The sequence below is a fragment of the Corvus kubaryi genome, unplaced genomic scaffold, assembly GCF_017639235.1.
Source record: "Corvus kubaryi isolate FWS band 111438036 unplaced genomic scaffold, C.kubaryi_AGA036_p1.0 36848, whole genome shotgun sequence".
Lineage (NCBI taxonomy): Eukaryota > Metazoa > Chordata > Aves > Passeriformes > Corvidae > Corvus > Corvus kubaryi.
In genome coordinates, this window is record NW_024580967.1 from 10,506 (window position 1) to 26,204 (window position 15,699).

General features: G+C 63.2%; 2 protein-coding genes across 4 annotated transcripts in view; one reads left to right on the plus strand and one right to left on the minus strand.

The window, feature by feature from the left end:
• Positions 1–1,340: 1,340 nt before the first annotated feature.
• CNNM4 (cyclin and CBS domain divalent metal cation transport mediator 4) lies at positions 1,341–14,177 on the plus strand. Its single transcript, XM_042020158.1, has 7 exons — positions 1,341–2,774; positions 6,807–6,950; positions 7,026–7,163; positions 7,900–8,069; positions 9,346–9,445; positions 11,482–11,663; positions 12,292–14,177. Exons 1-7 carry the CDS (start codon positions 1,355–1,357, stop codon positions 12,499–12,501), a joined length of 2,364 nt encoding a protein of 787 aa, XP_041876092.1. The 5' UTR covers positions 1,341–1,354; the 3' UTR covers positions 12,502–14,177.
• LOC121660720 (ankyrin repeat domain-containing protein 39-like) overlaps positions 13,677–15,699 on the minus strand; it is a 3,444-nt gene continuing 1,421 nt past the window's right edge. For all 3 annotated transcript variants that reach the window (XM_042020163.1, XM_042020162.1, XM_042020161.1), the window contains 3 exons: positions 15,384–15,587; positions 14,664–15,206; positions 13,677–14,548 (listed from right to left, as the gene is read on the minus strand). In XM_042020163.1, the coding sequence (XP_041876097.1) occupies positions 15,069–15,206; positions 15,384–15,587 (342 nt within the window). In that variant the 3' untranslated portion in view covers positions 13,677–14,548; positions 14,664–15,068. The remainder of the gene's footprint in view (positions 14,549–14,663; positions 15,207–15,383; positions 15,588–15,699) is intronic.

Sequence of the window (15,699 nt, forward strand, 5' to 3'; positions counted from 1 at the left end):
TTCCGCCGCCGCGCCGCTGCTCAGCCCCGCGCGCCCATTGGCTAGCCCGCCCCGCCGCGCCCGCCCACTGGTGGAGCTGCCAGTGATGATTGGTCAGGTGGGCTGTCTGTCAACTGCGGGTGCGGGAGGGGTGATGGGTAGTGTAGTTCTGGCTGCCGGCGCCCCGTGATGGCAGCCGCCATTGAGCAGAGTGACCTCCTTCTCCCGGGTCCTAGGGCCACCCCAGGTCCTAGTGCCCCCCGGGCCAAATTTTGTCCCCCCGGGTCCTAGTACTCGCACCCACGTCCTAATGCCTTCCCCCAGGTCCTAGTGCCCTCAAAATCCTGATGTCCCCCCGGCCCTGGTGCCATCCCAGGTCCTGGTGCCCCCCTCTCCAAAGCCCTAGTGCGCGCCCAGGTCCCATTCCCCCCGCCCAGGTCCTGATTCCCCCCGCTGTTCCCACAGATCCTCTACCCTGATCCCGCACCCCGTCACCAGGTCCCGGTGTCCCCTGACCCCCCCCAGTCCCGTTCCCCGAGGGACACCCCCACAGCCAGGCCACCATCGGCCCCTTTAAGGCGCGGGACGCGCGGGGGCGGGGCCAGGGCTGTGACGTCACCGGGGGCGGAGGGGGCGCGCTCGTGTGTGTGTGATGTCATCGAGGGGGCGTGGCCACGCGTGAGTTCCCCACGGGGGCGTGGTTTGTCGTATGATGTCATAAAGGGGCGTGGTCACAGGGGCTCTTCAGGGGCGTTGCCGTGTGTGACGTCACAAGGGGCGTATCCCCGTGTCTGCACCACCCCCCCCCCCCCGAGGGGAGCGTGGCCGGCCGTGCGACTCCCGCCGCGTGGGCGTGGTCTGCCGGGTGACGTCACCTGGATCGCGTCTTCCCGCTGCGGGGCGGAGCGTGTGACGTCACACCAAGGGCGGGACCCGCGGGTGTGGCCAGACAAATTGTTGGGGCGTGGTCGTGTGTGACGTCACATCTACGGGCGCATCCCCGTGCGGGTCTCCCCAATGAGGCGTTGTCATGGTTACTACACCCGGGGGGGGCGTGTCTATGAGTGACGTAATCACTGGGGCGTGATCCAAAAAATTTACGCCGGAAGGGGGCGTGGCCAGAGCGTCTATCTCGCCTGCGTGGGCGCGTTCTGTATGTGACGTCATCTCTGGGCGTGGCTCCCCGTTCTCCTCCGGGCGCGGCCACGTTGCCCCGCCCTCTTTGGGCGTGCCCACGCTTACGTCATCCCCTTGTGGGCGTGGCCACCGCCGCCCCTCCGGGGGCGCGTCCCCCGTTGGCCGGGGGGGCGTGCCCCGCGCGTGACGTCACGGCGTGGGCGCGTCCCCGTGCGTGACGCTCCCGCCAGTGCCCAACATGGCGGCGGGCGGCAGCGGCGGGAGCCCCGGCGGCGGCTGTGGCGGGACCCCGCTGTCCCCGGCTCCCTTCCTGCCGCCGCTCCTGCTGCTGCTGGCGCTGCCCGGCGGCGCCGTGCCCGCGGCCGACACCGTGGTGCTCGGGCTGCGCTTGGAGGAGAGCACCAAACCGGCGGCAGCGGCGGGGACGACGGCGGGGGCGGCCCGCGGGCCCATCCGGCTGACGGAGGGCAGCGAGGCCCTGCTGCGGCTCTACGGGCTGGGGCTGGGCCCGCGGGCCGCCGAGCGCGTGGCCTTCGCCGAGCTGCGGCCGGGCGGCAACGCCTCGAGCGGCAACGCCACGTGCCAGGAGCGCTCGCAGGACCTGGTGGTGCGGCCGGGCCCCGCCGAGCCCCGCGACACCTCGGCGCTGCTGCGGGTGCGGGTGCAGCCCCTGCGCAAGGACGAGCGGGCCAAGACCTACGTGCTGTGCTCGCAGCGCCGGCCCGGCCAGCCCTGGCTGCCGCATCAGGGCCCCGACGGGCACGTCGTGGTGCTGGAGGAGAAGAAGTCGCTGCTGCCGCTGTGGCTGCAGGTGATCCTGATCGCGGGGCTGCTGGTGCTGTCGGGGATGTTCAGCGGGCTCAACCTGGGGCTGATGGCGCTGGACCCCATGGAGCTGCGGATCGTGCAGAACTGCGGCACCGACAAGGAGAAGCGCTACGCCCGCAGGATTGAGCCCATCCGTAGGAAAGGGAACTACCTGCTCTGCTCGCTGCTGCTGGGCAACGTGCTGGTCAACACCACCCTCACCATCCTCCTGGATGACCTCATCGGCTCCGGCATCGGCGCCGTGGTGGCCTCCACCATCGGCATCGTCATCTTCGGCGAGATCGTGCCCCAAGCGCTCTGCTCCCGGCACGGGCTGGCCGTGGGCGCCAACACCATCGTGGTCACCAAGTTCTTCATGCTGGTGACGTTCCCGCTGTCCTACCCCATCAGCAAGCTCCTGGACTGCATCCTGGGCCAGGAGATCGGCACCGTCTACAACCGGGAGAAGCTGGTGGAGATGCTGAAAGTGACGGAGCCCTACAACGACCTGGTGAGGGAGGAGCTCAACATGATCCAGGGCGCGCTGGAGCTGCGCACCAAGACGGTGGAGGACGTGATGACCCCGCTGCAGAACTGCTTCATGATCAACAGCGACGCCATCCTGGACTTCAACACCATGTCCGAGATCATGGAGAGCGGCTACACGCGCATCCCGGTCTACGAGGACGAGCGCTCCAACATCATGGACATCCTCTACGTCAAGGACCTGGCCTTCGTGGACCCCGACGACTGCACGCCCCTCAAGACCATCACCAAGTTCTACAACCACCCCGTGCACGTCGTGTTCCACGACACCAAGCTGGATGCCATGCTGGAGGAGTTCAAAAAGGGTGAGAAAGGGGTCACGGGGTTGCTGCTTGCTTCCAGCTGGAAGCAGAATTCCCGGGAGTTTTGCCTTGCAGAGCTGGAGCTGCCCGTGCCAGGGGTCTGCCAAGGGTGGTCACGATCCCAAGGGAATGAGTGGCGCGTGCCTGTGGTGCTGGGGATGGGCAGGGGCTCACCAAACTCTAATCCCGACCCAGATTTCCTGGATTTGGAGGCTTTCGCGTGTCGGGAATGTTGCCTTGCTCCTTGTTTTCAATTTATGGGCCCCGGAGGCCTTTGGAGAAGTGCTGGGAAATCTCTGGGCTCCCCGGTTTGGGCTTGGCTCCCTCCCCCGGGCTTTTCCCTGGCGCTGGGAATGGCCAGGGGCTGCTCGGAGCCGGCTCCGTCCCTGCTCTGCTTCCCGAGAAGCGGCAGCAGGAGGAGGAGTGGGATGCGGGCTCGCTCCGGAGAGCTCCGAGATGGGATTTGCCCTTCCCAGGCTCCTTTCCCAAGGTTTTTCCAGCCTGCGTCAGGCCGGGATGAAGGAAAGCTCCCGGCTGTGGAGCAGCTGTGCCGGCCGTGACCCCGGGCGCTCCGCAGCTCCCGTTACGCTCCCGGGAGGCTCGGACCGAGAGCCGGCAGCTTTGCAGGCCATTCCAGGGGGGGCTGTGCCGGCATTTGGGGATTCCTAAAGGATCCCGAGCCCGGCTCCAGCCTGGATGAAGGTTTGGGAGCTGGGAGATCCGAGGCGGGGCTGTGGATCCACCCCAGTTCCCAGAACCAGCGCGGGGAAGCAGAGTCGCTGGTGGGGCTGGAGCGATCCCCGCCGCTGGCAGCGGCTTTCCCTGCGCGGATCCCGATTAAGGGATTTGACCTCCTTCCTTCCTTCCTTCCGGGCTCAAAGCCCGTGCTGTTGTTTTTCCATCTCCGGCTCAGGAGCCGGGAATTTGCGGGGCTGCTTTCGGAGGCGAGCCCCGGCAAATTCCTCGTGGATTCGGCTCCGCGGTGAGGTTCTGCCCTCGCTGCCGCGGTCAGGAGCTGGGTCAGAGGCAGGAGACGCATCCAGAGGGAATAATTAACCGGCCGTACTGCCGGTTGTGCTAATTGTGGGGTTTGAGCTCTCCCCGGGGCCGCAGGGGTGTCACAGGTGCTGCCCTCGGGGTGACAATTCCCACATCCGGCCTCTTCCCAGCCTTCCCCTCTCGGCTTTGAGTGGGGAACTTCCCTCTGGAGCCGCACTGGGAGAGCTGGGAATGTTCCCCTGGAGAAGGGAGGGATCCAGACAGAGCTCAGAGCCCCTTGCAGGGCCTGAAGGGGCTCCAGGAGAGCTGGAGAGGGACTGGGGACAGGGGATGGAGGGACAGGACACAGGGAACGGCTTCCCAGTGGGAAAGGGGAGATTGAAATGGGATCTTGGGAAGGAATGAGGGTGGGGAGGGGCTGGGCTGGAATTGCCAGAGCAGCTGTGGCTGCCCCTGGATCCCTGGAAGTGCCCAAGGCCAGCTTGGAGCCCCCTGGGATAAGGAAAGGTGTCCCTGCCCATGGACTGGAGGAGCCCTGAGGTCCCTCCCAACCATTCCAGCATTCCATGGGGAGCTGTGTTGTCCCCCAGGATGGCTCTGGGGACCCTGGTGGGGTTTGGAGCCTCCGGAATCTCCCGTTCCTGGTGGCAGCTCCAGCCCAGGGATCCCTGGAAGTGCCCAAGGCCAGGCTGGAGCACCCTGGGACAGTGGGAGTGTCCCTGCCCATGGCATGGGTGGCACTGGACGAGCCCTGAGATCCCTCCCAACCATTCCAGCATTCCACGAACACCCCGTGGGGGACCTCCCCGTCCCTCTGGGCGTTGCTCCCCATCCCCATTTTGGGGTCCTGGGCTCCGTGTCCCCTCGGCGATCCCGATCCGGCCTCTCCGGTGCCCTTTGCCCGGCGCTTTGGGCTCGCGGGGCTGTGTTTGCTCTGCCACGGCCGCTCCCTGTCCCGCTCATCCCGCAGGGAGCAGCTCCTGACTCACCTGGGCTGGCCCCAGCCCCATCTCCTGTCCCCGCCGAGGTCCATACGGGGCCATCAAGGGGGTGAGTGACCCCAACAACAGCCCCAGAGTGGCCTTTCCACCCCTTCGGGCACCACCTTTTCCCAGGGAGGAGGGAAAGGGAGGTGCCCTTCCCGAAAAGGAGCTTTTCCCGGAGTCGCCAGGAGCCTGTGGCTGCTGGCTCTGGAATTTAGCAGTGGAGAGGGTCAGCGAGGGCAGGTTTGGGATGGAGCTGAGTTCCCTGGAAGCCTCGAGGAGGGAGAGCGGCTTTGTTTTGGGGTGAGGCCAGGGAGGTGCCTCAGTTTCCCCAGGCTCAGGGTGCCGCTCTCTGTGGCTGCAGTTTTCCACGTGGCTCCTCTCCCTGGAGCAGAATTCCCCATCCCCCGGGGAGTTTTTCCCGTGGGATTTTGGGACAAACATCAGCGGAGCAGCTGGGGTAGGATCCAGCGGTTGGAATTCCGCTGGAATGAGCCCCGCTCCGTCCTGCCAGCTCGGCATGAGGCTGGTGAGGCGAGGGGAGCCGGGAATCCAGGGCTGGAAGGTTTTCCTGCCCGCCGGGACCCTTGGCCGCCTTCCCTGGATGTTTTGGCTCCGGGCGCGGGCGGCACCGGGTGTCCCGGAGCGTTCCCGAGGGGAGGATGGGGTCAGCCTGGCCGAGCTGCCAGGGGAGCTGGGAGAGGGATGCTGGGGAAACCCAATTCCCGGCGGCGTTCCCAATTCCCGGCGGTGTTCCTGATTCCCAATGGCATTCACGATTCCCGGCGGCATTCCCAATTCCGCGTGGTGTTCCCCATGGTGTTCCCGATTCCCGGTGGCATTCCCTGTGGTGCCCCCAATTCCTGGTGGTGTTCCCTGTAATGTTCCCGATTCCCAGCGATGCTCCCGATTCCCGATGGCGTTCCCGATTCCCGGTGGTGTTACCAATTCCCTGTGGCATTCCCGATTCCTGGCAGCGTTCCTGATTCCCGATGGCGTTCCCGATTCCCGGTGGTGTTACCAATTCCCTGTGGCATTCCCGATTCCTGGCAGCGTTCCTGATTCCCGATGGCGTTCCCAATTCCTGATGGCATTCCCGATTCCCAGCACTGTTCCCAATTCCCTGTGGCATTCCTGATTCCTGGTGATGTTCCCAATTCCCAGTGGCATTCCTGATTCCCAGTGGCGTTTCTGATTCCCCATGGCATTCCCAATTCCCAGTGGCATTCCCGATTCCCAGTGTTGTTCCCAGTGGCATTCCCGATTCCCAGTGGCATTCCCGATTCCCAGTGGTGTTCCCAGTGGCATTCCCAGTGACATTCCCGATTCCCGGTGACATTCCCGATTCCCGGTGACGTCCTCCCAGCCCGGGACGCTCCCGCTGACGTGGGGTCACACCCCGGGAGCTCCCAGCCCAATCCCACATCCCAGGGCAGCTCCTTCAGCCTCAGCGGCGCCTCTCCCCGAGCCTTAACGAGCTTAATTAGCGTCATTACCCTGGGATCGAGCGCCCAGCCCAAGGGCTCGTTTGGATTTTAATGAGTTTATTGCTCCGGGGTGGGGGGCGGGACGGGCTGGGCCGTGCTGGGGCCGTGCTGGGGCATCTTGGGGACATCTTGGGGACATCCTGGGACATCCGGGGACGTTCTGGGGCCGTCCTGGGGCCGTCCTGGGGCCATTCCTGGGGCCATTCCTGGGGCCATTCCTGGGACCATTCCTGGGACCATTCCTGGGGCCATTCCTGGGGCCATTCCTGGGACCATTCCTGGGACCAGTCCTGGGGCCGTCTTGGGGCCATCCTGGGGCCATCTTGGGGCCATCCTGGGGCCATCCTGGGACATCTTGAGGCCATCCTGGGACATTCCTGGGGTCATCCTGGGGTCATCCTGGGGACATTCCTGGGGCCATCCTGGGCCATCTTGGGGCCGTCCTGGGGCCATCTTGAGGCCATCTTGAGGCCATCCTGGGGCCATCTTGGGGCCATCCTGGGCCATCCTGGTGCGCTGGGCAGGGGGGATGAGTCTCCCATTCCAACTCTCCTCCGTGTCCACAGGGAAATCCCACTTGGCCATCGTGCAGAAGGTGAACAACGAGGGCGAGGGCGACCCCTTCTACGAGGTGCTGGGGCTGGTGACGCTCGAGGACGTCATCGAGGAGATCATCAAGTCCGAGATCCTGGACGAGTCCGACACCTACAGTAGGTTCGGGGCTCCCCTGGTGGGTGGGGGTCCCTCCTGGTCCTCCTGGGTCTGACCCCCCCTGCTCCCCGCAGCCGACAACCGCAGCAGGAAGAGGGTGAACAACCAGAAGAACAGACGGGATTTCTCGGCCTTCAAGGACCCTGACAACGAGCTGAAGGTCAAGGTGTCCCCTCAGCTGCTGCTGGCCGCCCACCGCTTCCTGTCCACCGGTCAGTTTGGGTCCCTTTGCCTCAGGGTGCCCTCGGGGAGGAGCTGGAGGAGCTCAGAATGTCCTTGTGTCCCCTCTGGTCACTCCGAGCATCTTGTGCAGGAATTTTTGGGTCTTGTCCCAACTTTGTGTTCTGTCCCCCACCCCAGAATGGGAGGGGACGAGGCTGGGCATCAGTGTCCTGGTCCCTCGGGTCTTGCTGGCTTCTTTGGGACCCCTGGGATGGACATCCTGGCCCCTCGGGTGTCCCACAGCATCCCAGGACGGACATTCCAGCCCCTTGGGTCTCCTAAACCATCCCAGGATGGACATTCCAGCCCTTTGGGTGTCCCACACCATCCCAGGATGGGAATTCCAGCCCCAAGGGTCTCCTAAACCATCCCAGGATGGGAATCCCAGCCCCTTGGGTCTCCTAAACCATCCCAGGATGGGAATCCCAGCCCCTTGGGTCTCCCACACCCCACTGGAACCCCCAGGCTGGACATCCCTGTCCCCCAGGGCTCCTTTGCCACGTTGGCATCCCCCAGGATGGGAATCCCAGCTCCTCTCCTCCACCAGGCTCAGCAGGGCCCCGTCCCCCCGGGATGATCCCATTCCCAAGGCTTTGCTGGAGCTGGGACTGGACCCACCCCCCCAGGGGGGTGTGGATGAGGCCCAGCCCATTCCAGACCCCATCCCAAGGGATTCACCTTCCCCTGGAGGGATGGAACCAGCTCTGACCCCTCTCCCTTCTCCAGAGGTGACCCTCTTCACCCCCAACTACATCTCGGAGAAGATCCTGCTGCGGCTCCTCAAATATTCCGACGTCATCCAGGAGCTGAAGTTCGACGAGGAGAACAAGAAATCCCCGCGGCACTTCCTGTACTGCAAGAACAAACCGGCCGACTACTTCATCCTCATCCTGCAGGTGCTGGAGCGCGCATTCCCCGGCATCCATCCCCCTGGCATGGCAATTCCAGCCCCAAAGCTCTCCCACACCATCCCAGGATGGACATTCCAGCCCCAAGGGTCTCCTAAACCATCCCAGGATGGACATTCCATCCCTTTGGGTGTCCCACACCATCCCAGGATGGACATTCCAGCCCCAAGGGTCTCCTAAACCATCCCAGGATGGACATTTCATCCCTTTGGGTGTCCCACACCATCCCAGGATGGACATTCCAGCCCCAAGGGTCTCCTAAACCATCCCAGGATGGGAATTCCAGTCCCTCGGGTCTCCCACACCATCCCAGGATGGGAATTCCAGCCCTTTGGGTCTCCTAAACCACACAGAATGGGAATTCCAGCCCCAGTGGTCTCCCACCCTATCCCAGGATGGACATTCCAGCCCCTTGGGTGTCCCACACCATCCCAGGATGGGAATCCCAGCCCTTTGGGTCTCATTTGCTTCTTTGGGACCCCTGGGATGGACATTCCAGCCCTTTGGAGTCCCCCAGGATGGGAATTCCAGCCCTTCAGGTCTCCTACACCATGGAATTCCAGCCCCAAAGCTCTCCCACACCATCCCAGGATGGACATTCCAGCCCCAAAGGTCTCCCACCCTATCTCAGGATGGGAATTCCAGCCCTTTGGGTGTCCCACACCATCCCAGGATGGACATTCCAGCCCCTTGGGTGTCCTAAACCATCCCAGGATGGACATCCCACCCCTTTGGGTGTCCCACACCATCCCAGGATGGGAATTCCAGCCCTTTGGGTGTCCCACCCTATCCCAGGATGGGAATTCCAGCCCTTTGGGTGTCCTACACCATCCCAGGATGGACATTCCAGCCCCTTGGGTCTCATTTGCTTCTTTGGGACCCCTGGGATGGACATTCCAGCCCTTTGGAGTCCCCCAGGGTGGGAATTCCAGCCCCTCAGGTGTCCCACACTATCCCAGGATGGACATTCCAGCCCCTTGGGTCTCCTAAACCATCCCAGGATGGGAATCCCACCCCTTTGGGTGTCCCACACCATCCCAGGATGGAAATTCCGGCCCTTTGGAGTCCCCCAGGATGGACATCCCACCCCTTTGGGTGTCCCACACCATCCCAGGATGGACATCCCACCCCCTTTGGGTGTCCCACACCATCCCAGGATGGACATCCCACCCCTTTGGGTGTCCCACGCCGCAGGGAAGGCCGTGGGACAGGGATCTCATCCCTAGGGATGTGCATTTGGATCGACGCCGTCTCTCCCCGGCAGGGCAAGGTGGAGGTGGAGGCTGGCAAGGAGTGCATGAAGTTCGAGGCGGGAGCATTTTCCTACTACGGAGTGATGGCCCTGAGCCCCGCTCCCGGATCTGGTGAGCGCCCCCAGACCCTCCCCGGGATCCCCGGGTCGGGAACGGGAGATTCCGGAGGTTCCAAACCCCCTCAGTGTCCTGGGGGACGGCACAGCTCCCCACGGAATCCTGGAATGCTTGGGACCACCCCAGTCCCACCCCTACACCTCCCACTGTCCCAGGGGGTTCCAAGCCGGCCTTGGGCACCTCCAGGGATCCAGGGGCAGCCCCAGCTGCTCTGGCAATTCCAGCCCAGCCCCTCCCCACCCTCATTCCTTCCCAAGATCCCATTTCAATCTCCCCTTTCCCACTGGGAAGCCGTTCCCTGTGTCCTGTCCCTCCATCCCCTGTCCCCAGTCCCTCTCCAGCTCTCCTGGAGCCCCTTCAGGCCCTGCGAGGGGCTCTGAGCTCTCCTCTGGGCAACCTCGCCACCCTCACAGGCAAAAATCCCATCCCAAAATCCCATCCGAAGCAGCCCACGGGATCCTGGAATGGTTTGGGGTGGAAGGGACCTTAAATCCCATCCCACTGAATCCCCTTCAATCGCCTTCCCCTGTCCCAGGGCGCTCCAGCCCGGCCTGGGGCACTCCCAGGGATCCAGGGATGGCCACAACCCCTCTGGGAATTCCCTCCCACCCAGGAATTCCTCCCCAAAATCCCACCTATCCCTGCCCTCTGGGAATCCATTCCCTCCTCCTGGCCTTGCCCTCTGCCTGTGCCCCCAGCCCCAATTCCAGCCCCAATTCCAGGGTCCCTCTTTGCCCGGTGACGGGCGCTGGGCCATCCTCGCTGCCACCCCCAGGGTTGTGTCCCTCGTGTCCCCTCCAGGCCGTGCCAGCTCCTGGTGCCCACCCCGGTGCCTCTGGAGGATGGAAAACTGTCCCAGCATCACCCTTACCCCGCAGAGATCCTAAACCTAAACCTAAACCTAAAGGGATTCCAGAAACCCATTCTGCCTTTAGAACAGGGCAGGAAATGGGAATTAGAGGCAGGTTCTTAGGAGGGCTGAGCCAATGGGATTGGGAAGGTTGGGTGGATGATCCCGGTGTTTTTTACCCTGCAGAGATCCTAAACCTAAACGTAAAGGAATTCCATAAACCCATTCTGCCTTTAGAACGGGGCAGGAAATGGGAATATGGGGCGGGCTCTTAGGAGGGCTGAGCCTTGGGGAGAACCAACGGGATCGGGAAGGTTGGGTGGATGATCCTGACCCTTCTTACCCTGCAGAGATCCTAAACCTAAACCTAAAGGAATTCCAGAAACCCATTCTGCCTTTAGAACGGGGTGGAAAGTGGGAATTGGGGGCAGCCTCTTAGGAGGCCTGAGCCAACGGGATCGGGAAGGTTGGGTGGATGATCCCGGTGTATTTTACCCCTCAGAGATCCTAAACCTAAACCTAAACCTCAACCTCCACGAGGGAGCTCCATAAACCCATTCTGCCTTTAGAACGGGGCAGGAAATGGGAATTAGGGGCAGGTTCTTAGGAGGGCTGAGCGAACGGGATCGGGAAGGTTGGGTGGATGATCCCAGCCCCTTATCCCGCAGAGATCCTAAACCTAAAGGGATTCCAGAAACCCATTCTGCCTTTAGAACAGGGTGGAAAGTGGGAATTAGGGGCAGCCTCTTAGGAGGGCTGAGCCATGGGGAGAAACTATGGGATTGGGAAGGTTGGGTGGATGATCCCGGTGTTTTTTACCCCGCAGAGATCCTAAACCTAAACCTAAACCTCAACCTCAACCTCCACGAGGGAGCTCCAGAAACCCATTCTGCCTTTAGAACGGGGTGGAAAGTGGGAATTGGGGGCAGCCTCTTAGGAGGGCTGAGCCAACGGGATCGGGAAGGTTGGGTGGATGATCCCAGCCCCTCTTACCCCGCAGAGATCCTAAACCTAAACCTAAACCTCAACCTCCACGAGGGAGCTCCAGAAACCCATTCTGCCTTTAGAACGGGGCAGGAAACGGGAATTAGGGGCAGGTTCTTAGGAGGGCTGAGCCTTGGGGAGAACCAACGGGATTGGGAAGGTTGGGTGGATGATCCCAGCCGCTCTTACCCCGCAGAGATCCGCTCTCCGTCCCACGTGAGCGGCCTGAACCGCTCGGCCTCGCTGAGCTACCACGAGCGCTCCGAGTCGGGCTCGTCGCCGGTCAGCGGCAGCAACAACCAGCTCAGCTCGGCCGGCGGCGCCCAGTACGTGGCCGACTTCAGCGTCCGCGCCCTCACCGACCTCCAGTTCGTCAAGGTGAGCCTTCCCATCCTCGTTAACTCGATCAGGATTGGAGAATTAACCCCGATTTCCAAACTCAGAACGGGGGTGAGGAACCCGCCACCCAGCGCGTCCAGCTTGGGTGGAGCCTTTGGAGTGCCCAGGGTGATCCTTTGAAGGCCCTGCAAATAAATCCCTGCTTTTCTTCTCCTAACCTTGTCCAGGAAGCCGCTGCAAGGCACCAGAAGGGCCTTCAAGGTTCACTTTGGGCACTCCGAGCCCCTCAGAGGCTACACCCAAATTGGACCAACTTTTACGGGTTTGGTCCATTTGCATATCGGGGGTTAATCCTCCGATTACAGCTTCAGGTAATGAGGTCATTACCCCAAATTCGTTGCCCCCTTAACCCGCTTTGTGTACATATTTCAAAGCCTGGGACCGTGAGGTGTCCTTGAGCTTCAGGCCTAGAGAGGGTTTGTTTTATCTGAGCACAACGGGAGAACAGCAGCCACCCGTCCCTACGGACTTTTACCAAACCACCAAAGAATTACAAGATCTAAAAAAAAACCCCAGAAAAGCTAAAATCCTAAAGCACCACCACGAGGCCGAGGAAAACCCCTGGATCAGCCTCCCTGACCTCATCCCTGCTGTTTTCCCGGCGCAGATCACGCGGCAGGAATACCAGAACGGCCTGATGGCCTCGCGCATGGACAGTTGTCCCCAGTCCCCCGACAGCAACGCCCCCAAACAGGAGCCGGGCATCCCGGAGAAACCGGAGCCCGCGGCGCCCGCGGACGAGACCACGAGTCTGCTGAACGAGAGGAACTGCCTGAGCCGCCGGAGCAACCACAGTGCCCTGGAAAACTCCATCTGACCCCGGCCCCGCCGGCGCGCTCCGGACGGACGGCACGTGCCCGGTGCAGGGACCCTTTATCCCGGTAGGACGAGCCGGGATGAGCCAGAGGAGGCGGCGGCGCGGCGGGGAACGGAGGAGGAGCTGGGATTTGCTGCTGCTGCTGCTGCTTTCCAGACTGGCTTGTTTTGGAATTAATGGAAGCGGCGCGGGCGGCGCGATCTCCGCCGGCACCGCGCCGACGGCTCAGGGAGCTTCAGGTCTCGTTTGCCGCCTTGGGGAGCCCCCCGGGATGGACATCCCAACCCTTCCAGGAACCCTGGGATGGGAATCCCAACCCTTCCAGGACCCCCGGGATGGACATCCCAACCCTTCCAGGAGTCCCTCTGGGATGGACATCCCAACCCTTCCAGGACCCCGGGATGGACATCCCAACCCTTCCAGGACCCCCAGGATGGACATCCCAACCCTTCCAGGAGCCCCCTGGGATGGACATCCCAACCCTTCCAGGAGCCCCCTGGGATGGACATCCCAACCCTTCCAGGAACCCCGGGATGGACATCCCAACCCTTCCAGGAGACCCCTGGGATGGACATCCCAACCCTTCCAGGAACCCCCGGGATAGGAATCCCGGCCCTTTGGGGTCTCCTGCACCATTTTGGGATGGGAATCCCGGCCCTTTGGGGTCTCCTGCACCATTTTGGGATGGGAATCCCGGCCCTTTGGGGTCTCCTACACCTCTCTGGGAGCTCCAGGATGGGAATCCCGGCCCCTCTCCGGTGTTTCGGGTTCCCCCCGGCTCCATCCCAACCCCTTCTCCGTGCCCACCCCCCCTTTTCCCGCTGGCCCGGGGGGGCTCCGGGGGACGCGGGGACGGAGAGCTGGGGACCCCCGGAGCCAGCCCGGGACCCCCGGGGGGGTCACAGCGTTCCGGGGTCCCCGGGGGGGGGGGTCCGGTGCCTTCCCCCCCTCACCCTCCCCTCTCCCCCACCCTGGGGGTGTCTCAGGGTCTCGGGGTCGGTCCCAGGGTGGGGTTTGGGGTCTGGATTTTGGGGTGACACAGCGCTAGCGACCAAAGTTGTACAGGCTGGAGGGGGCCGAGGGTCCCCCCAAATCCCCCGGGACCCCCCCGGTTGAGGGGCAGGGGAGAGGGGAGACTCCCCCCACCCCCCCCCCAAAAAAAAAATAAGCACAAGTTCCCTGGGTGAACTCCAGTAAGTTATTGGGAGAAGGTTTAATTATTTTTGTTAATCACATCTCGACGATCAGTTCCTAGGTCCTTCCGCGGGGAGATTTTAGAAGAAATAATAATAATAATTAATAATAATAATTAATAATTAATAATAACAAGAAGCCAGGACAGGGACAGGTTAAAAAAAAAGAAAAAAAAAAAAGAAAAAAAAAAATTCTCCTTTTTTATTAAATCTTCCTCTATGCAAAACCCCCCCCTCACCCCCACCCCCACCTTTCCTCCTCCCCCGGGAATTCCTATTTATTGTTCAGGTTTGATTTGTATATTTGGGGAGCTCGGGCCCCCGGGGGGGATGGGGGGGGGGCCGGGCCTCCCCCTCCCGGTTGTCCCCCCTCCCCCCGCCGCCGCCCCCTCCCGGTTGTGAAACCGACCGTGGAATTTTATTTCATGGGGTTTTTTGAGGGGTTTTTTTTGCCAGATGGGTTAATAAAAATCTATATCTGTACCTGGGTGTGCTCCGCGGCGGGGGGGGGGTCCGGTTACCGGGGAGGGCCCGGGGCCGCTTTAAAAGGACGCGGCGCCTTTAAATCTTCTCCAGGGCTTGTTTACAGCGCCAGGCTCCGCCCCCCGGAAGCCAGAGCGGGCGCTGATTGGCTGCGCTGCCTGAGGCGCGGTGGCACGCGATTGGTTACGGTGGGCGAAGGCGCGGTACCATATGGGAGGGCGAGAGGTGATTGGCTGCGGCGCAGATGGAGGCGGGACCACGGAGGAGAAGTGAGAGGTGATTGGCCCAGAGGGAGGCAGTGGGCGGGGCGCGGCGGCGGAGTACGAAAGTAGAAGCGGCGTGAGGCGCCGGAACCGGGACAGACACAGGGACTGGGATTGGGATCGGGACCGGGACCGGGACAGACACAGGGACTGGGATCGGGACAGGGACAGACACAGGGACCGGGACAGACACAGGGACCGGGACCGGGACAGACACAGGGACCGGGACCGGGACAGGTACAGACACAGGGACCGGGACAGACACAGGGACCGGGATCGGGACCGGGACAGGTACAGGTACAGACACAGGGACCGGGATCGGGACCGGGACAGGTACAGACCCAGGGGCCGGGATCGAGAGTGGGACCGGAATCGGTACCGAGACCAGGACAGGGACAGGTACAGACACAGGGATCGCGACCGGGAACTCACTGCTCCAACAAACGCTGCTTCCCCCCATTTTAGTGCCTTCTTCAGGAAACAGAAACCCCTGGAAGGCGGCGGGGGGTCCGCACCTCCCTGCGGGGGTAACCCCGGCAGCGGGCACAGGTTGCACAGGTGGCACAGGGACAATGCCAGCCGTGTGTCTGTCCATGGGGGTGGGGGTGGCTGTCCCGTGTCCGTCCCCTCAGGTGTCCAGCAGGTCCCACACGGCCGGGTGAGCCCCATCCCGCGGGCTCCGGCCCCGGGCATCGCGGAGGGCGGCGAGGCCCGGGCGCTGTCGGAGCAGGAGGGCGCAGAGCTCGCGGTGCCCCTGCTCGGCGGCCTTGGGGGGGACACCTCCGTCACCCCCGGGGTGACACGGACACCCCCGAGCCCCGACACGCACCCCGTGGGAGGAGAACCCCCACCCAATTTGGGCAGCGGGATCCCCCCGTACCCCCCACCCACCTTGTGGATAGTGTCTCCCCGTACCCCCCCCACCTTGTCCGGGGGTCCCCACCTTGTGCAGCCCCGTTCTGCCGTCGCCGTCGGTGGCCGCGGGGTCGGCGCCGTGCGCCAGCAGCAGCTCGGTGACGGCCAGGTGGCCGCAGTAGCAGGCGCGGTGCAGCGGGGTGGCCCCGCCGGGGGTGCGGGCATCGCAGGGAGCCCCCCGCTCCAGCAGCAGCCGGCAGACCCCCAGGTGCCCGTTCCGGCTCGCGTAGTGCTGGGGGCACGGAGGGGTGGGCGAGGGGTCCGCCTGTCCACCGGGACAGGGCCGGGACCCCCTTGCCCCCGTACCAGGGCCGTGTACCCCGTGCCCCCCGTGCCCCGTACCA

Bases quoted from the DNA above. Each gene is read 5' to 3' on its own strand.
- CNNM4 (XM_042020158.1), top strand. From the start codon at position 1,355: ATGGCGGCGGGCGGCAGCGGCGGGAGCCCCGGCGGCGGCTGTGGCGGG. The intron at 9,446-11,481 runs GTGAGCGCCCCC...CTTACCCCGCAG, and splicing joins GAGCCCCGCTCCCGGATCTG to AGATCCGCTCTCCGTCCCAC. The intron at 11,664-12,291 runs GTGAGCCTTCCC...TTCCCGGCGCAG, and splicing joins CCGACCTCCAGTTCGTCAAG to ATCACGCGGCAGGAATACCA.